At 51.6% G+C, this 21200-nt stretch overlaps 1 protein-coding gene across 1 annotated transcript; it reads left to right on the top strand.

The window, feature by feature from the left end:
- The first annotated feature begins 4846 nt into the window (after positions 1-4846).
- LOC142494701 (uncharacterized) lies at positions 4847-6778 on the top strand. The gene has a single exon (XM_075599134.1). The coding sequence runs from the start codon at positions 4847-4849 to the stop codon at positions 6644-6646; it is 1800 nt and encodes a 599-aa protein (XP_075455249.1). The 3' UTR covers positions 6647-6778.
- Positions 6779-21200: the final 14422 nt, after the last annotated feature.

Below are 21200 nucleotides of genomic sequence, written 5' to 3'. Positions count from 1 at the left end.
TACAATACAGTACAGTGTTTTACAATGCTGCGCTTCCTTAGGCCGCGCGTATAGTGCCCGCGACGTCACCCATCCCCGCTAGCGAAAGTTATATTTCGCTTTGCGGCGGCGTCGCGGGCTCCCGGGCATTTGATTTGTTCAGAGGCTGTCACATGAGGTGACAGCCCTTGAAAAATCAAATATTCCCGGCTTCCATAGTCCGCTGCGTCGCATTGCCGCTGTCACGCTTACTATAAGCACGCGGCGGCGGCAATGTGTTTGTTTTTGGGCGGCATCACCGGCACTTTACGCACGGCCTTATTCAGGTCCTTGATCAGCTTGGCTTACACGCAGGCACTCCCTCAGTCACGCACGCACTCCCTCACACAATCTCTCACACTCTCCCTCAGTCACACAATCTCTCACACACTCCCTCAGTCACAAAATCTCTCACGCACTCTCACTCAGTCACGCACGCACACACAGTCAGTCACGCACGCACACTCAGTCAGTCACGCACGCACACACACACACACACACACTCAGTCAGTCACACTCAGTCAGTCACGCACACTCTGTCAGTCACTCATGCACACTCTGTCAGTCACTCACGCACACTCAGCCACGCATGCACACTCAGTGAGTCACGCATGCACACTCAGTTAGTCACGCACACTCAGTCAGTCACGCACACACACTCAGTCAGTCACGCACACACTCAGTCACATCCACACTCAGTCACGTACACACTCAGTCACATACACACTCAGTCACGCACACACACACACACTCACGCACACACTCAGTCACACACACACACTCAGACACACACGCCTCCTCCTCCGTAGCCTGTAACTCACATGCAAAGTTCCGTTCTACAGCAGCAGCAGCAGGCTAGAGCGAGCTCTGAGGAGGAGGGAGGAGGAGAGCAGAGGGAGAAGAGCAAGGAGCTGCAGTGCGGGCGGAATCACTGCTATAGCTGCTGATTGATGGCGCGCCCGATCTCCCTGTTCCCCCTGCCATCTGGCCCCGTTCCCCCTTCCCCCTTACCTGCACTCCGGCTCAGTTAGGGACCACAATGAAGGAGGTTGCAGTATTGATGAGAGGTGCGCACGCACGCCGCCCCCTGGTGTCCGTACTCGCGAAGCATGCGTACGTACACGGGTATGGTGCAACTAAAAATAAATGTACGTGCTTGCGAGTGTACGTAAAGCGGGTGTACGTAAAACGGGGTATGTCTGTAGTGCTAATTGGGGAACTGTTGCTCTATCTTTCTGACCCACTCTGCACTATTGCAGTTAAATAAATAACCACAATGTATCAAAGTCTCTAGGCTGCAAAACAGTGGCAAAACTAGAGCAAAAAATCAGCTCCATCTTCATCAAGCAAAAAATCCAATTGTATCATATGGCAAATATTGTTTTAATCCAATTTTGTCGCCAGGAGACATTGATGCATCCCCTCAAATAAGCCTGGCCAAAGGACAAACTCAAATTGTTAAACCGCTACATTTGCTCACAAAAATATACAATGCCCTGAAGGAGAGTTATCAGGTAATATCAATGTGATGGTGAGACTTGTAAATGAAACTAGATTACAGTGAGGCGATATTATGGAATGCTAATGTTAAATAGCAGCAGGGCTTTTGCTGCGATGGTACGTGCCAGTATCACAAGTGCAAGGATCCAGCGTTTGAGCGCAATTGTCACTAATTGTTGGATTGTACAGTACGTGCCAGTACACTGTACCAGACTTGTTTTTCCTTCCCCTCCTGCTCCTCATCTCCAGCATTTTTTGCCTTTGACAACATGTCGCCATGGCTATGGCGGCGTCACATGACGCCGCAACATCGGGTGGCACTGCATTGCCATGACAACGTGACGCCACATGTCACGACAACGTGACATAGCATGAGGAGCAGGAGAAGGTAAGAAGCACCGCCATTCCTCTGGAGCCGGGTCCTGGCACCTATTTTTTTCCAAAAAAAGCTCTGAGTAAAAATAGCTTTTCACCTTCAACAATTAGGGATTAGTGGGAACTACATTTTTGCATAAAATATATATATATATATAGTTAAGTTATGGTGAGTAAAAAAAGTGACAAAAACCCTCCACAGGAAAGCAAATATGCAAATATAGCTGTATGCTCATCTGCATGTCTTAGGCAGGTCTGCAACCCCGCCTTTCCCCATTATCACCCAGCACACAGCACTTCCACTGCAGCAAGGGATTCTGGGAAATGACATGCAAATGAGCACACAGTGTCACTTTTTGCCTAAATAACCATTTTTTTTTTTTTATAACTCTCATTTTTATTTGGTATTACAGAGCATACATAATATCACCACCTATTGGCATACGTTACAGAATACCCAATTTTGTCATCAAAACAGTGACACGTAGACAGGACATGAGACAGACGTAACAAACCACACGTAAACCACATCACTAAGACGGACAGGACAAACTAGACTGGGGTGAGACACATTAGGGTGGGTGGGGGTGGGGGGCACCTGTAACTGCTGCATCGGAGCGGAGGATCTGCTATTAGCTCTATGTGTACGCTAGGGTGTGTTGTGGATATCCCGGTGGTTCTATGTTCTCCGTCGCTATGTCATCATCTCGTCTGGTCTGCTTTGTCCAAGGAGAACGCATTTATCTATATTAATGCAAAATTGTGGCGGCGTCCACCCCCGGGATGTCTGTTTGGGCCAGCCATGGGGCCCATACGTTTAGAAATTTGGAGCCAGAGTCGTTGATCCAACTCGTCAACTGTTCCATCTGGCAGACATGCCAGATTCTGTTCCTGATTTTAGCTATAGTGGGTAATTCCTGTTGTCTCCATACTGCTGCGATCTCACACCTCGTGGCGGTTGCGAAATGTGCAACCAATTTGAGTGTCGCGTTAGACACGTCCTGAGGCCGTCTGCCCACGAGGAACAGCCACGGGTCCAGGGGGATCTCCAAGTTGAGGATTCTTTCTAGCCAATCTCTAATAGATTCCCAAATCGGGACCACTTTCGGGCAAGACCACAGCATATGTTTTAAATCAGCTGTTTCCCCACACTGTTTTGGGCAGAGCGGGGAATAGCTCTTGATAAATTTAGATAATTTCAATGGGGTATGGTACCACCGCATTAGGACTTTATATGCGTTCTCCTTCAACGTGGCACAAATTGAGCTTTTGGCAGCTGCCTGTAATATCTGATCCCATTCCTCGTCCTCTAGTGTCTCCCCTAAATCTGTCTCCCAATGTCGCATGTATTTCAGTCGGGGGGCGTCGGAAGTCTTCGGACAGACTACCTCCCTGTACATCCGAGAAGTTAGTCCTCTTGTGTCCGTCTCTCTGGAACACAGCTGTTCGAAATTGGTTCGTGCTGGGCGAACCGGGAATTTATTATAGAAAGCCCTAACCTGGAGGAATCTAAATAATTCTGTGTTGGGTAGCTTTTTCTCATCCTTAATCATATCGAACGTCTTGATATATTTACGTCCTTCCAGGTCCTTTAATCGTAAGTACCCCGCTTGCGTCCATTTTACAAATTTGTCACCTAACAGCCCTGGAGCAAAATCCGGATTTCCCACCAGGGGGGTCATCAACGACTGTCGTGTGGTCAATTTAGCTTTAAATTTAGATGACTCCCAGACCGCTAGCGAGTTCGCAATTGCGCAGAGTGGCATCCCTAATGATTTCTTACACTGTTTTGGAAGCCAAATCAGATCGTGCAGTTTTACTGGCGCACAGCATTCTGTTTCTAGGGCCACCCATCTTCTATTTGCTGGGTTCGAGTGCCACTGGACAATTTGGCATAGTTGTGCCGCCTTGTGGTATGCCAACAAGCAAGGTACCGCTAACCCTCCTCTTGTTACTGGTTTTGTCAGTATGCTTTTCGCAATTCGTGGGCTTTTTTTATTCCAAATAAATTGAATAATGCGAGCCTGCAGCGTGAGGACCTCAGTCCTAACAAGAGGTATTGGGAGGGCTTGAAACAGATATAGTAGTTTAGGCAGCAGGTTCATTTTGACTAAATAACCATTTTTAACATGGTTCCCTATAGGCTTAAGCTTGCTGCATGGTCACAGCTTTGAGCACAGCCAGGGTTAAGATGCATAGCCAGTAAACCCACCCACAGACAGCTGTTTCAACCTTGATGGGTCTCATCAGTGTGGGGTTGATTTTACTGGGAATGCAAGAGAGGCTTATGGGATAGGCTAAACCATAATACTGAGTTAAGTTATGGTGAGTAAAAAAAGTGACAAAAACCCTCCACAGGAAAGCAAATATGCAAATATAGCTGTATGCTCATCTGCATGTCTTAGGCAGGTCTGCAACCCCGCCTTTCCCCATTATCACCCAGCACACAGCACTTCCACTGCAGCAAGGGATTCTGGGAAATGACATGCAAAACCCATCAAGGTTGAAACAGCTGTCTGTGGGTGGTTTTCTGGGTATGCACCTTAACCCTGGCTGTGCTCAAAGCTGTGACCATGCAGCAAGCTTAAGCCTATAGGGAACCATGTTAAAAATGGTTATTGAGGCAAAAAGTGACACTGTGTGCTCATTTGCATGTCATTTCCCAGAATCCCTTGCTGCAGTGGAAGTGCTGTATGCTGGGTGATAATGGGGAAAGGCGGGGTTGCAGACCTGCCTAAGACATGCAGATGAGCATACAGCTATATTTGCATATTTGCTTTCCTGTGGAGGGTTTTTGTCACTTTTTTTACTCACCATAACTTAACTCAGTATTATGGTTTGGCCTATCCCATAAGCCTCTCTTGCATTCCCAGTAAAATCAACCCCACACTGATGAGACCCATCAAGGTTGAAACAGCTGTCTGTGGGTGGTTTTTTGGCTAAGATCAAGAGGATGGAGGTCGCCATGGAGCCCGCCGGGACCACCCGGCACAAGGAGAAGAAGAAGATGACAAAGAAGGAGAAGCACACGGCACCCCCAGAGATGGTCCCCAGCAGCCAGGAGACGGACGGAGGAGGCCCAGCGGCAACCAGCTCCAGCGGCTCAGGCGACGTTGCCACCCCCAGCGGCCTCACCCCCACTGCCAGTACCAGCAGCGGCGGCCCCAGCTCCAACCCTGGAGCTGGGAGCAGCAGCAACAGGAGGATCCCCCGCCTGGAACCCTGGATGAGGCAGACAGTGGTGATGCAGCTGAGGGAGGTCGACGGACAGCGCCCTCTATTGGACGCTGAGACCTTTGCCAAGGAGCTGGTGAGCAAAGCGGGCTTTACTCCGGACGAGATCCTGAGCATCCAGGACCTCAGGGGTGGCCTGTTTTTCGTCACATTCGCCACGGCGGGAGCCTGCAGGAGGTACTGGGAGGCTTTCCAGACCCTGAAACAGGAGGTCCCCTTCTCAGAGTTCGACGTGAACTGCCCTATCCAGAGGGACGAGAAGAGGATCACTGTGACGGTGAGGAACCCCCATATCCCTGGAAAGGATATTGCTACCTTTCTGCGGCGCTCTTGCACCGTGGTGAAGGAGCCGAGCAGGATCAAGGACAAGTTGGGGTACTGGGTGGGAAAGTGGAGCATGGTAGTTCGCTTGTGGCCAAATCCAGAAGCGGCAGATCGGCTGCACCACCTCCCTCCCAGTTTTTCACTTGCGGGCAGCTCAGGGAGGATCTTTTACCCTGACCAGCCCCAGACCTGCGGTAATTGCGGGAACCTGGGGCATCAGTGGAAACAGTGCACCCTGAAAGCCTGCAGAAACTGCAAGAACACCGGACACGAAACTAAGGATTGTCCCCGCCAGAAAACCTGTGACCTGTGCGGAGAGACAACCCACATGTTCCGGGACTGCCAGCTGAGGGTCAGGAGCTACGCAGAGGCTGCGGCGAAAGGCGCAACACCGGGCGCGCCCCTGACAGCAACCCAGAAGGCAGCCAAGAAGCCCCCTGCAAACCAAGCCGTAAAGGCACAAGGGGGTAAGTATCAGAAGGAGCAAAGGGAAAAGGAGGCCACCCAAGCAGCGCCCGCTGCGGCTCCTGAGCCCGCTGCCCCTTCAGTAGCAGCCCCCACCCCACCCCTTCCCACCCTCACCCCTGCAGCAACACTCCCTCCCACACCCACTGCTGCTGCAACCCCCACCCTCCCCCCTACCCCAACCCTCCCCGCCCACCCACCACCCCTTGCCCCCTCCTCCCAACCCTCCACTGCAGCCCCCCCCACGCTCCATGAGGCTGCAGCCCCTCCCTCTGTAACACCTCTCCCCAGCCCCGAGGCTGTTGCACCTCCTCCCTCTTCCTCCCTTGCTACAGATACCGCCCCCATAGCCCAGACCGGAACGGAGAAGCAGGGAATAAAGAGGAGAGCCCCTGAGACGGATAGCCCGCACCAGGGGCTGGAGCAGAAGAGAGCCCAAATGCAAATCGGCGACTCACCCACTTCCAGCGACGCTGACAGTGACCTTGAAAGCGACCTGGAGGAGGAGGAAGCAGAGATGCAGGAGGCAGCCATTGCAGAGGAGCAGGCGGCCATTTTAGAACAGCCACCTAGCGAGACACAAGTGACCGTGGAAGAGCTCATAAGAGAGGGGCGAGAGGCAGCAGAGACCCTCCTCCTCCATGACAACCTTGGGCAAACCATGGATCTGCTAGACCAGCTGTGCGAGGAGATCAACAAGACCACCCACGCCAGTGAGGATGGTAACTAGTATCACTGCAAGTCTGTCCAACCCTTTATCCCCAAACTAATGGCGTCTTTTAACATTTTCTCCATTAACGTAAGGAGCATAGGAGAGCGGATGAGACGTGCCAGAGTACTAACATTCCTTTCTTTACAGAAATGTGATATGTATATGCTACAGGAATGTGCCTTACCTTTTTCTCAATCCTACAGGCACCTGAGCGGGCAGTGGTCTCACGGCCCCTCCTACTGGTCTGGGGGGAACGGGTGCAGGAACGCGGGTGTAGCCATTTTGATCCGGGGGGGATGTTTCACTGTTGATTCTGTCAATGAACTCGTCTGCGGCAGACTACTGGTCGTAGACGGTTCGTGGGCAGGGGAGCCGATTAGGCTCATCAATGTGTACGCCGCCCCCCGGAGAAATGAGCGCTTGGAACTTTTCCAGCACCTTCGTCCTTGGCTCGCAACCTCCAGGGCAGTGGTGATGGGTGGGGATTTCAACTGCACGATTGAGGTGGGGGGGCGCGTGCCCCCCAGCAAATCATCAAAGATAGATGTGACGTCCAGGCTACTCATGGCGATGATTGGGGAGGCATCCCTGAAGGACGTGGTAGGATCTATGGGAGCAGGCGCCGCAAACTACTCTTGGTGCCACCCAAATGGTTCCGTGCGTTCTCGGATTGACTTCCTGTTGACCACCAAGCAGGTACAGCACAGACAGCACTCCATGGTCGCAGTACATTTCTCTGACCACAGAGCCATTCATCTCCAGGGGCGCCTGGGAGGAGGTTTCCCCCCAGGGCCAGGATCCTGGAAGCTGAACTGCGCACTGCTGGAAAGGGAGGAGATCATGGAGGAGCTGAGAACAGCATACACAGCATGGAAAGAAGAAAAGGCCTGTTTCCCCAGCACTGCAGAGTGGTGGGAATTCACGAAGATAAGGATCCGTTGCTTCCTGCAGGCAAAGGGCAGACGCCTGGCGTGTGAGAGGAAGGGGGAGTTCGAGGGCCTGCAGCGCAAGCTGCAGTCCCTGCATGACCTCAAACGCTGTGGATGGAACGTGGATGACGACCTGGAGGAAACCAAGGAGAGCCTGCAAAAGCACTTTGAGGAGGAATCCAGACGAATCATCTTCCGTTCCAAGGTGGAGAACCTTGAGAGGGGGGAGAAATGCAATGCCTTCTTCTTCAAGAAACTCCACTCTGCCCACATGCCCCTGAGGGAGCTGCGAGACAAAGAAGGCAACGTGCAGCAGGGGAAGGAGGAAGTCATGGGAGTCGTGAAAGATTTCTATGAAGACCTCTACTCCCCAAAAGTATCAGACCGAGACCAGGCTGACAAATTCCTGTCAGGGATTACAAACACCATCGACCCGGCAGGAAAAGCAGCCATGAACGCCCCCCTGACGCTGGAGGAGCTCCACGCTGCAACCAAATCCTTTAAGAAGGGTAGGACGCCGGGCGGAGATGGTATCCCAGCTGAGTTATACACGAAGCTGTGGGACCTGATCGGCCCGGACCTGCTCGAGCTTTACAGGGAAATGGAAGCAGAAGGTAGGATGCCCCCAACGCTGAGGGAAGGAATGCTGACGCTCTTGTACAAACGGAAGGGGGAGAGGTGCGACCTCAAGAACTGGCGTCCCATCTCCCTCCTGAATGCGGACTACAAGATCCTAGCAAAAGTCCTAGCGAACAGACTGAAGAAGGTCATCAGCCAGATCATCCACCCAGACCAGACGTGCGGCATCCCCGGACGCAGGATCGCAGACAGCCTCGCCCTAATCAGAGACACAGTCCACTACATCAAAGACCGCCGTGTACACGCGGCCCTGGTCACCCTTGATCAGGAGAAGGCCTTTGACCGTGTCTCCCATGATTTCATGGGCAGGGTGCTGCGTGAGTATGGGATGGGGGAGATGTTCTGTTCTTATGTTAACCTGATGTACCTTGACATTTGCAGTGTGGCGATCGTGAACGGATGGAAGACTAACCCCTTCCCTGTCCTCTCAGGGGTTAGGCAGGGCTGCCCTCTTTCACCTCTCCTTTTTGTCTGTTGTATAGAGCTCTTCGCCCAGTGCATCAGACGAGACGCAGAGATCAGAGGGATCGTCGTGCCAGGACCCCAGAGACGCGAAGTGAAGTGCTCGCTCTACATGGATGACGTCACCATCTTCTGCGCAGATAGCCGGTCGGTGAAGACACTGGTCCAGACGTGCGAGGATTTCGGGAAAGCTTCAGGAGCAAAAGTCAACTGCGGGAAGTCAGAGACCAAGCTATTTGGGCTTTGGAACCTGACTGCCGACCCCCTCCCCTTCCCCATCAGAGCAGGCCTCATTCAAATCCTTGGAGTCTGGTTTGGTGTGGGGAGCGAGGCCGCTGCCCTGAAGAGCTGGAACGAGAGGCTGAACAAGGTGAAGCAGAAGATCGGATTGTGGCGCCTCAGACCCCTCACCATTGAGGGGAAAAAGCTGGTACTGCTGAACGAGATCCTCCCTGTCCTGCAGTACGTGGCCCAGGCATACCCGCCTTCGACCAGAACCTGCCAGGAGATCTCCATGGCAGTGTTCCGCTTTGTCTGGGGGGCCAAGTTTGAGAGGGGAAAGCGCGAGGTGATGTACAAAGAGCCGCACAAGGGGGGTAGAGGAATCCCTGACATCCCCACTATGCTGCGCACCTTCTTTGTAAGCAACTGCGTGCGGATCACCCTGAGAGACTGCGACAAAGACTCCTCTGGCTACTCCATGTCCCGCCTCCTACTCCTGCCGCTCTGGAGAGCACTGGGGTGGGACAAGTGGGACAGCTCCATCCCTTACAGCTGGCGCACGCCCTGGTTCTACAAGGACGTGAAGAAGTTTGTGAGGCAGAACAATCTGGAGGGAGTAAAACCAGACCTGTGGAAGCCCAAGGTCATCTACAAAATGATCAGGGCTAAAGACATCATGGAATCGGTCCCAGGTCTCCACCCCAACACCTTTGGAACGGTGTGGAGGAATGTGGCATCGAAAAGACTAATGAACAAACACAAAGACATTGCTTGGCAGGCCATACACGGGGGACTCCCTGTGAATGCGGACAAGTACCAGAGTAAACTCAGCCTCGTGAGGCACTGCCCCAGGTGCAACCCAGTGGAGGAAAGCATCATACACCTCTTCTGGAACTGCCCCTTTGCGCAGGCCTTGCTGCGCGCGCTGGACACTGACTTAAAGGATTATATACCGAGGAAGTGCGTCACGTACTACTCGGTGTTCCACGGACTTTTCACAGGAACACACACAGAGGACGCAATCGAAGCCGGTTGGCGTCTAATGTGCTGTTTCAAGGACGTTTTACTATTCGCCAGGGAACGCTTGATCAAGGGGAGGAAGAGGATGTCGGTACAGGACTGTCGCAGGCTGCTCCACAGCCTGCTCAAGGACTATTCCACCTTTGACGGCCCTGAGGAGGAGGACTAAACACCCCCCTCCCCACCCCCCCCCCCTTACTCCCCCGCCCCAAAAGTTTTTCTGTGCAATAAAGTTAGAGATAATGTGTGTATGATATGTCATGTCTGTGGTGCGGTGCATACGTATAAATGCACTGCACCGCCGTGTTTGTCACAGTTTTTTTACTTTTGGGGAAACCATTAATAAAAATGTATGTGAGTTGTGTGGGATATGCACTGCGCCGTTGTTAACGTCGCGGTTTTTTTTTCGTTTGGAAAATGATTTATGTACTGTTATAATCTTGTTGTAAAGATTCGCTGCATAATAAAAGAATTTTCAAAACAAAAAAGCTGTCTGTGGGTGGTTTTCTGGGTATGCACCTTAACCCTGGCTGTGCTCAAAGCTGTGACCATGCAGCAAGCTTAAGCCTATAGGGAACCATGTTAAAAATGGTTATTGAGGCAAAAAGTGACACTGTGTGCTCATTTGCATGTCATTTCCCAGAATCCCTTGCTGCAGTGGAAGTGCTGTATGCTGGGTGATAATGGGGAAAGGCGGGGTTGCAGACCTGCCTAAGACATGCAGATGAGCATACAGCTATATTTGCATATTTGCTTTCCTGTGGAGGGTTTTTGTCACTTTTTTTACTCACCATAACTTAACTCAGTATTATGGTTTGGCCTATCCCATAAGCCTCTCTTGCATTCCCAGTAAAATCAACCCCACACTGATGAGACCCATCAAGGTTGAAACAGCTGTCTGTGGGTGGTTTTCTGGGTATGCACCTTAACCCTGGCTGTGCTCAAAGCTGTGACCATGCAGCAAGCTTAAGCCTATAGGGAACCATGTTAAAAATGGTTATTGAGGCAAAAAGTGACACTGTGTGCTCATTTGCATGTCATTTCCCAGAATCCCTTGCTGCAGTGGAAGTGCTGTATGCTGGGTGATAATGGGGAAAGGCGGGGTTGCAGACCTGCCTAAGACATGCAGATGAGCATACAGCTATATTTGTGTATATATATATATATATATATATATATATATATATATATATATATATATATATATATATATATATATATATATATATATATATATATATATACAGGTAAACCCCGTTTTAACGCGGTCCTCAGGGTCCCCGCTTACCCCTGTCACCGCTTACCTTCTCCCCACCGCTGTCCCCGCTGCCTGCGCGGGAGGAGGGGGGGGGAGTGGGTGGTGGTGCTGGTCGCGGTCTTTCCTCTGTTCCGACCTCCCCCCCCCCCGTTTGTGTAGAGTGTATGTACAGTATACAGTATATGGGAGAGCAACTGTGTGTGTATATGTGTGCTGTGTGTGTGTCTAGGTGTGTCTAAGTGTGTGTCTAGGTGTGTCTAAGTGTGTGTAAGTGTATAAGTGTGTGTAAGTGTGTGTAAGTGTGTGAAAGTGTGTGTAAGAGTGTGTAAGTGTGTCTAAGTGTATGTAAGTGTGTGTAAGTGTATGTAAGTGTGTGTAAGTGTTTGAAAGTGTGTGTAAGTGTGTGAAAGTGTGTGTAAGTGTGTGTAAGTGTGTGAAAGTGTGTGAGCAATGAGCAGTGTGTGTGCAGTGAGCAGTGTGCGCAATGAGCAGTGTGTGTGCAGTGTGCAGTGTGTGCAGTGAGAGTGTGCAGTGTGCAGTGTGAGCAGTGTGCAGTGTGCAGTGAGAGTGTGTAGTGTGTGCAGTGTGAGCAATGAGCATTGTGTGTGCAGTGTGCAGTGTGTGCAGTGAGAGTGTGTGCTGTGTGCAGTGTGAGCAGTGGGAAGTTTGAGCAGTGAGCAGTGTGTGTGCAGTGTGTGCAGTGAGAGTGTGTGCAGTGTGTGCAATGTGCAAAAAAAAAAAAATTTAAATGTAAAAAATTTATTTATTTATTTTAAACGGGAGCCACGGGAAAACCGCGTTATAACCGAATCGCGGTATAACGAGGCGCGTTATAACGGGGTTTACCTGTATATATATATGTGTATGTATATATACATACATATAGTATGTAGCACCTTTTCCCCCTTCCTATATGAGATTGGGTCGCTACCCATGTGTTCTGTGGTGCTTGTGCATACCTGGCTGGTAAACAGGAGGCAGGAGATCTCCGTGGTGGTGTGGGAGGACATCAGGACAGGCTCACGGTGGTTCTTTCATTGACAGCGCCTCCAGTCCAAGAGGATCCTGAGGCTTTCAAGATGAACCTCAGGGACACTTCTTCTTAGTGAACAGTTTAATCATAATACCAGATTGGGTATAACTGGGTTTATTTGTACATGCAAGATGGTATATACAGATCACAGTCCCTGATTGCAGTACCCAGACTTTAGGCCTTGACTATCTTCCTTTTGTAGATAGCTTACCACCTGTTGGGGCAAGGCCTCAGCCTGCTCAATCTGGGGAGAGGCTCTCTCCTGTGTCTGTACACTCTGAAGTACAACCCAGAACTCCCTTCACCCACTAAACTTTACTCTATTCTATAAGGGAGAAACCCCCCTACTTCTCTGGGGAGTTGCTAGTAAACCAGGCTACATAATGTCATAGACCCCTTACAATAGCAGAATAATCCTGAACTTTATTGAACATACACACTGAACAATGTAACAGACCCAGCATAGTTTACTGCTAACACTGCCCAGTTTTTAATGGGACTTAGTGTTATAGGGCCAGGAAATCAGTAGTCCCAGGGGATTGGGCTACACTCTCCCTTTGGTTTTTAAATGCCTTCCCGACCCCGCTGGCGGGCGTAGCATCCACCATATATAGTAGTTACACATTTTAACATAAAATGCAATGAACAATTCAACATATCACACAGTACATTTGGACTGTCAATAATAGTGAGCCGGGTCAGGTTTGCGCACCATGTTCCCCCACTGTCATACACCATTACAGAATAACAATGCTTGCAGCCATTTTCAGCGACATACTCTACCCTATCAAGGTGTATATAACGGCCTACTTGCCATGTTTTACTCAGGAAACAAAATTTTTCCTCCCGTTGGTGTGCATTAATACCAACTCGTTGCATTACATGGTCCATGATAGCTACACGCACCCACTACGCATCTCTTCCTGGTGCATTAGTTCCTCCGGAAGGAAAGGGTAGTCGTATCCTTCTGATCTAAATTTTTGGACCAGCGCCCTATCGGCACGACTACTTTTGGTCAAATTGTGCCCGTAGGCCTGAGCTGGTAGTACCAAGTATACGGGTCCTACCCATGGAGGCTCACAAGTTGAGTACTCTCCCTCTGGTCCAGAGAAGAGGTCCTCCTTCATCTTGGCACAGCGCTCGTGCATTATCTCTGTTTGTTGCTCCGCAGAGAAATAACCATCTTCCCACCAATGGCGTATGGGATCTATGTTCTAACACAAAGCTAGTTCGTTTTAAGTGGGACACATATCCCCTAAATTGTGGATCCCACCATGGCAAGTCCTCTGTCCCATCGGTCATCTTATTGGTCACACATGCTACAGTCTTTACCACAGGAATAGCTACCATCATAACAGGCGTAACAGGTCTAGATGAGCAAGGCTTATCACTATAGTCATCGTGCTCACCACTCGCTCCCTTGGGGCTTCGTTCCGGACTAGGGGAACGATTAGGGGAAGGTGACGGTACTGACTGGGACCGAGGGGCAGAACCAAATATGTCCCGGACTCCAAAGTCCAAGTACTCTGAAGGATTAGGGCTTCGTACCCCTGCTAGAGTGTAAGCCGGATAGATTGTCTGTAACAAGGCCAATTGCTGCCCATGCCGAAGAGGAAGAGAAACAGCACCCAAGGCTTTGGCAATGTCTTCCTTGGCCTGGTTTTCCAAAGAGCTGTGCCTCAGTTCCACCCCCTGCTTCTGTACTCGGCAGTGCTGCAAGAATAGGTCCCCCGGAGTGGTCCTCACCACCGAAGCAGGGGCAGAAGCAGAAACCGGAAGGTCAACGATATCAACTGACATCTCCACTGAAGATTCCACATTGTGAATTGCCCTGTCTGGGCACTCTCCATAGGTAGTGGCCACATAGGCCATGGCTCGATCTCAGGCCTCGCAACTGACCCGACACTGGTGATGAAGCTGGGATATCCCTCCAGGAACATCGGACGGTGAAAATCAGCATCTGGCATCGGTACATCCAGATACGAGACAGGACTCGCGAAGGACAAGTGAGTCGTAACTTCAGGATCGTTGGCAGTCACGTCCGACCCCTTCTCAACGGACTCACCCTCGAGGTCTTACCGGGAACCCGCAGTTCCAGTGGCAGATGTTTCCCCTGGCGGTGAGTAGAACAGCAAGGTCATGGCAGGTCTTGTTCGGACAGCCTTTCCAGGCACCGACTCACCTCTTCTAAGGCACAGATTGGAGCTGGAGCAGGTGAAACAGTTGCAGGAGACTCACAGGACCACAAACGGCCGGTGTGGGCACAAATACATATGCTATAAAGACTTTTCTCGCAGGGCTGGAGGAACTGCTTGCCTTGGTTTCCAGTACCCCCAGCGACCCCACCCCAGAGTCCGTACTTACCGTTCGGTGAATCCCACATTGAAGGTCGGGACTCACCAGGTGTTGGAGCATGGTCCAGTAGCCAAGCCGAGGGGCTTCGTAGGTCTGTCCAACCACCTCAAGTCTCTGGAGGAACCCAGCGATCTCAGGTAATCTGAGGTTGGTGGAGTGGTAGACGTCTCTGCTATAGGGCCCTGGAAATAGAGGTACTGTGTAGGACATTCTGAGCACTGGGAAGCGGATCCCAGTGCAGGCCACACGCGCACACTGCAGGCAGACCAGGTGGAGCGATTTCTCCCCATCATTGGCTAGTAGCAGCAACACTTCAGGGAGAACAAAGCGAACGCCCTTTTCTTCTTCCATCGTTGAAGTCCAAATCAGAGGGAGCGTATATACGTGACACTGTGCAGCAGTAGTATACCACATGTGTCTGTGGCTAGATCTCCACAGCCACAGCTCAGTGGCAGATAGATACGCCCTTAGCGCCTCCCTCTGGTTTTTAGCTAGTCCACTGGGAGAACAGGATGCGAATCAGCGTTCGTGCCAATCCCTGATAGCTTGCCAGAAGGGCGCGGTCAGGCTCTGCGCCAAACCCAGAGGTTTGCAGGAAAAGTCTTGCAACTTTTGCACAGTTGCCATGCGGTCTCCCGTTTCTTCAGGAACCGCCATTTTGCATAGAAAAGTACCGTTTTTGCAGCTCCCTTTGTGGGAGTCACTTTGGGTATGAGGGCAGCTCCTCCAGCAGAGGTTCTGGCACCCGTGGAGCGGATGCCCCTCCTCAGATGCCTGCCTCAACATACCTAGGGGTAAAGGTAGAAGGGCTACAGGCTTCCTGGTGTCGCCTCAAGGGCCTGTCCCCAGCTTTCTTCTTGTAGCAATGGTTGGGCAGCAGTCTCCCTGGTGTCGCCTCAGGGAACTACCCCCACCATTTTTGTTGATTTGTAGATGGGGAGCAACAAGTTCCCTGGTGTCGCCTCAAGGACCTGCCCCCCCCCCCCCCCGGCTTCTTAGATAAGCATGGTTAGGCAACAACCTCCCCGGCGTCGCATCAGGGAGCTGTCCCCACCTTTCTTCATCGGGTATATCACTATGTGGCAGCCCCACGCTAAGGGGACTGCCTAGTACTGTGCAGCTCCTCAAGCAGAGGGACTCAATCACCCCTCCTCAGATGCCTGAATGGGACTGCAGGGACCCCTGCTGTGTTAATCCGATGGGCCATTAGGAATCTCACAGAAATGTTGAGGCATTTACTGTGAGATGCGTTTTTACCCAGGCAAGTGATCGGAGTATGTGTGTAACGGGTATTCCCTCCTGTCTGACCCACCCAATCTCACATTGGCCCTTGTGTTCTGACCGGTCCCCATTACATGATAGTGTATGGTGGTGCACCTGCAGGTAACAGGACTCCTGAGTCTCCCGCACGATGGTAATAGGGGATGTCATCAGGAACAGGTAGCTGAGGTAGTGGGTGCGAGTCCTACCTATATCATGTGCAGCGCCTCCACCTCATCAGGATCTGTGCTTCCACAGGGAGATGGTCCTGGTGAGGAACTCCTTCTCGGTGGTGACTGCCACTGCAGAGTAATCTCACACTCACACAGTGGGGGTATCTTTGAACAGGGCATCTTTATTGATGTACTCAATGAAGTAAACTGCCCCATGCAGCTGTCAGCTCTAGCCGCTCATTTCTCAGTGCTGTCCCTTTGCCAGGTACGCCCTCCCAATTGGAGTGGGATCCCCTCTCCCCGTAGGGAGATCACCCCTGTGCCAGGTCCCTGGACACAGTGTGGCCTTGACAGGCTTGATCTGGAAACCGGTGCCACTAGTTACAGCACTAGTGGGCACCAAGCTATCATGCAATCCCTTTCACAGGAGCCAAACACTTTAGCAACAACAAACTAACTTGACAGTGTTGTGCCTTATATACCTCAGGGGGCAGGCACATCTCTGATGTCACTAACCAGGGACTCAGAGCATGCAGCCACTCCCATCCATACATAGGGCACCTCACCAGGGTGTGAGGGAAAACCTTCATAACTACTGCTGGCATTCCTGTACTTACCAGGGTTTACTGCCAACAGGGAAGATGTCTGCAGTCCATTATTATGCATGGCTACATACTCCCCCTGGTGAATCCCCACCGTCCCGGCTGGGACCTAAATTTGGTGTACCTTGCACCAGGAAACACTGCAAAAGAACACAAAATTTAGAATTGCAAAACATCATTGACTTCCCATAATAATGTCACGATATGACGCTCACTGACCAGCAGGGAGCGCTAGAATAACCACAGACTTTCTATTTAGGCAACTTAGTAATAGTGTCGAGGGTCTGGCTTTTTCACCTCCCTTCCTGCGGCATCTGTCACTGTGACACTATACTCCCGGGGCAGACCTCGCTCATTACCTTGTGCATGTAAACGCTGCGCCCGATAGTCCATACCCTCATCAACTGAGAAACCCTCTGCTCAGCTTGAACACCCATAATGGCACCCCCTTTATTAACAATGTAGTATTCAATGTCGGCCCGGAGCCACCTATCCCTATGCTCCTCGATCTCCCGCATAAGGGGTTCTGGGACGTATGGGTACTCAAGCCCATGAGACCTCTTATATTTAGCCGCAATAGCTCGCTCCGCACGGCAGGACAGGGTCAATTTAGCATGGCCCGCCCTCCCCGGCAACACCCATGACAGGGGCTCGTCTGCATCCACTGGATCCTCTAACCCATCGGGACCCTTAGGTGTGATTAAGCCTCGCCTAATCTTACCCCACCTCGCCTGCAACTCCGTTAGATAAGCCGCATCATCAAATTCACCTGTAGCCCACCAGTGATCCACCACCCCATCTCTTTCCAGAATGAATCGGGTCCGATCAAGCCACGCTACATATCCCTCATACAGAGGCGCCCACCATCTAGTTTCCCTGAGCTCATCTTGCACGGACTCTAAGGATTCCTCTTCTTCGGGTCCCCCAGAAGATACCCCCGAGGTACCCTCAGATGGTACTGCAAGCCCCCTGTCCCGTGATTTGTTCCCAATAGTGACACTAGGACAGTCACTCGACACCGACACTTGTCGTGAAATCCTCCCTCCTCCCACCAATCCATCATCGGACGTTCCCCAGTCACGGCTTCCAGTCCTTTCCTCGGAAGTGACCCGGGAATCCCCTGACATCCCTAGACTAGAAGATGACCCAAACGTGAAAGCGACTGGGGCAGGGACGTTATCTAAGGCCTTGGGGCTAACTGTGGGAGTGGACGGGGTTTGGGGATAGGGCCGGACAGTCGGCATGAGCAGGGCTACGACCTGCTCCTCTGCAATACCTAGCTCAGCTCCGCTACAAAGTCTCTCCTCTTCGCCAGTACTGGGACTCTTTACTCTCCGGATCGATCGCCCATTCCTCCTTGCAGTAGGTGACCGGCTTCCGCTGCTTGACCGCAGAGGCACGATCATCTCCCACTCGACGCCGCTCTGGTCATCAGGAACATTCTCCGTGCACGCACGTGCCTCGTCGCCATCTTGGGTTGGGTCCCCAATCGGGACCTCTTCCTCCACAAGGACATCCGGCAACACCCTGCTCCTGCGCGTTCCTGCCTGGGCCTGGCTCCGCTCTTCCTTGATCACCACCCCCAGAGCCTGCGATAGACACGGCTTCGACTTACTACTCCGTAGTGTCGGGGTGGATCGACCTCCGTCCGAACCACTAGTCACCACGCCCGTGGGACTCCGCTGCTCAGGTTGTCGTGGCACTGGTGACACTCGACTCTGTGTCTCCACACCACAAGGTATGGCTGCTCGCCAAGGCGTACCGCTGGTATGGTATTCTGGCCTCAATTCCAGCACATCAGACAGCCTTGCACAATCCTCGTCCGAGGACTCTAGCTTTGCATTCGGTCGGGGCATCCCATTAAGTGATCGCCGGTGTGCCCCTCTCTTGTCACCCCGTCAATGACTGTGTTTTTCTTTCTTGAGAACCGGCCCTGGTCCCTGTTCTTCGGGACCCGTGGTTTCTCGCCATAATGCACCCGGAAGCTCCGCTGCCAACATAGGGACATCTTCCTTTGCTTCCACAGCTTGCACCGGCACAAAAGTTGGCATGGGCCACAGATACTGCAGTCCACAATGAGGGCATCAGGATGCAGTGCCCACGGCTCCGCCCGGCAGCCTGCACTGCAGGCAGAGACATGCCACAGTCTCTACACCCTCTACCCGCAGGATCAGGAAGCCTCCTGGAGCCGAGTAGGGGTGCGTAGTGATCAACGGACTCTGTTCGACTTGCTCAGAGACACCAGCCATATTCACCAGTGGAGGTACTCTCCTTAATGGTCGATACTGCTCACTGGCTCTTCGCAACTGGAGTGCAAGGGCTGGTTTGGCAACCACTCCTCCTGCCTTCTCCATCTGCATCCAGTGGAACTGCAAACCACTCCCCCTGGTTGAAACTAGGGGGATGTCTCGTAGACTTGTAGGCTGACCCAGCACAGGGGCGGAGTGAGTCATAGTCCATGAGGGCGCGGCTCCAGCTTTCGCGCCACACTCCCCAACAGGGTGGGGCTTTCCCGTTGGTGCCACTTCTTGCCAACTATCAGCCAACTGCAAAGTTGCAAGACTTTCTGCAACTAGCCTACGCGGTGTCCCGGGAACGCGGGAACCGCCATCTTGGTTTGTACTGTCTCTTTGATTCACATTTGAGGTAGCGTTTGGTTGTTTGTATATCGAATGATAAGCAAGTCCATTTCGTTCCTCCCATCCAATACTGTCGTCCTCGCTGTCCTCAGGGTTACTACCCCAAGGGCCTAAGCAGGACAAACATGGCGCAGCCACGGCTTTCACGCCATTCCATAACAGGCTCACAAAAGTCTCTTCTGTAGCTTGTTCTTCATACTCGCACAGGACAGGTGCGTTCTCTTCCTCGGCCTTCGTCCGCCATCCTGGACCTTCTGCACCTTGCAGATCCTCCATTCTTGCGGTTCTCTCTCGGCCACTGAATATTGGATTTTTGTACATGGAGCTCTGCTCTGCGGGGCAGCCACCACATCGATACAATAAAAAAAATGCCTTGTGCACCACCTTGTGTACCTAACGTAGATCTGACTCGTGTTTGCACTACCTCAGGCTAGGCTCACTCTCTCTGTGTCTACTGTATATCCTTCCTCCCAGTCTGTGCTCCTCTTAGTAAGTGGTCCGGAATGGAGACTAGAGTACTCTGGCTCTTCCATGCAGTACTTTGGGCGTCTACCTACTGTTGGTTAGCCTAGCGTGGACCCTTCCAGAATGCCTGCCCTAAGTTACCAGTTTATCCCTTCAGGCATCCCTCACCAGCGCTACCTCAAGGCGACTAGAACAGCAATAGCCCCCCTCTCCAGACCCACTAACCCCTTGCAGGATCCCAGGTTGTCTGTGCGGTCTGCAGCTCCAGCAGCTCCCCGACTACCCCTGGCCCCGTCCCACGCAGCACAAAGTGGCAGCAGATACTCTCCCTGTTTCCTAGTGTGCCTAGCAAAAGCCTGTCCTGTTGACAGGTCATCTCAGCAGCGCCTCCAAATGTAACGGGTATTCCCTCCTGTCTGACCAACCCAATCTCACATTTGCCCGTGTGGTCTGACCGGTCCCCATTGCATGATAGTGTATGGTGGTGCACCTGCAGGTAACAGGACTCCTGAGTCTCCCGCATGATGGTATTAAGGGATGTCATCAGGAACAGGTAGCTGAGGCAGTGGGTGCGAGTCCTACCTATATCATGTGCAGCGCCTCCACCTCATCAGGATCTGTGCTTCCACAGGGAGATGGTCCTGGTGAGGAACTCCTTCTCGGTGGTGACTGCCACTGCAGAGTAATCTCACACTCACACAGTGGGGGTATCTTTGAACAGGGCATCTTTATTGATGTACTCAATGAAGTAAACTGCCCCATGCAGCTGTCAGCTCTAGCCGCTCATTTCTCAGTGCTGTCCCTTTGCCAGGTACGCCCTCCCAATTGGAGTGGGATCCCCTCTCCCCGTAGGGAGATCACCCCTGTGCCAGGTCCCTGGACACAGTGTGGCCTTGACAGGCTTGATCTGGAAACCGGTGCCACTAGTTACAGCACTAGTGGGCACCAAGCTATCCTGCAATCCATTTTACAGGAGCCAAACACTTTAGCAACAACAAACTAACTTGACAGTGTTGTGCCTTATATACCTCAGGGGGCAGGCACATCTCTGATGTCACTAACCAGGGACTCAGAGCATGCAGCCACTCCCATCCATACATAGGGCACCTCACCAGGGTGTGAGGGAAAACCTCCATAACTACTGCTGGCATTCCTGTACTTACCAGGGTTTACTGCCAACAGGGAAGATGTCTGCAGTCCATTATTATGCATGGCTACGTGTGTGTGTGTGTGTGTGTGTGTGTGTGTGTGTGTGTGTGTGTGTGTGTGTGTGTGTGTGTGTGTGTGTGTGTGTGTGTGTGTGTGTGTGTGTGTGTGTGTGTATGTGTGTATATATATATATATATACAGTTGTATTTGCATATTTGCTTTCCTGTGGAGGGTTTTTGTCACTTTTTTAACTCACCATAACTTAACTCAGTATTATTATATATATATATATATATATATATATATATATATATATATATATATATATATATATATATATATATATATATATATATATATATATCA

The sequence above is a fragment of the Ascaphus truei genome, chromosome 5 (assembly GCF_040206685.1).
Source record: "Ascaphus truei isolate aAscTru1 chromosome 5, aAscTru1.hap1, whole genome shotgun sequence".
Lineage (NCBI taxonomy): Eukaryota > Metazoa > Chordata > Amphibia > Anura > Ascaphidae > Ascaphus > Ascaphus truei.
This window is presented reverse-complemented; position numbering and strand designations above follow the sequence as displayed.

Excerpts from the sequence above, each read along its gene's own strand:
- LOC142494701 (XM_075599134.1), top strand. The coding sequence starts at position 4,847 with ATGGAGGTCGCCATGGAGCCCGCCGGGACCACCCGGCACAAGGAGAAG.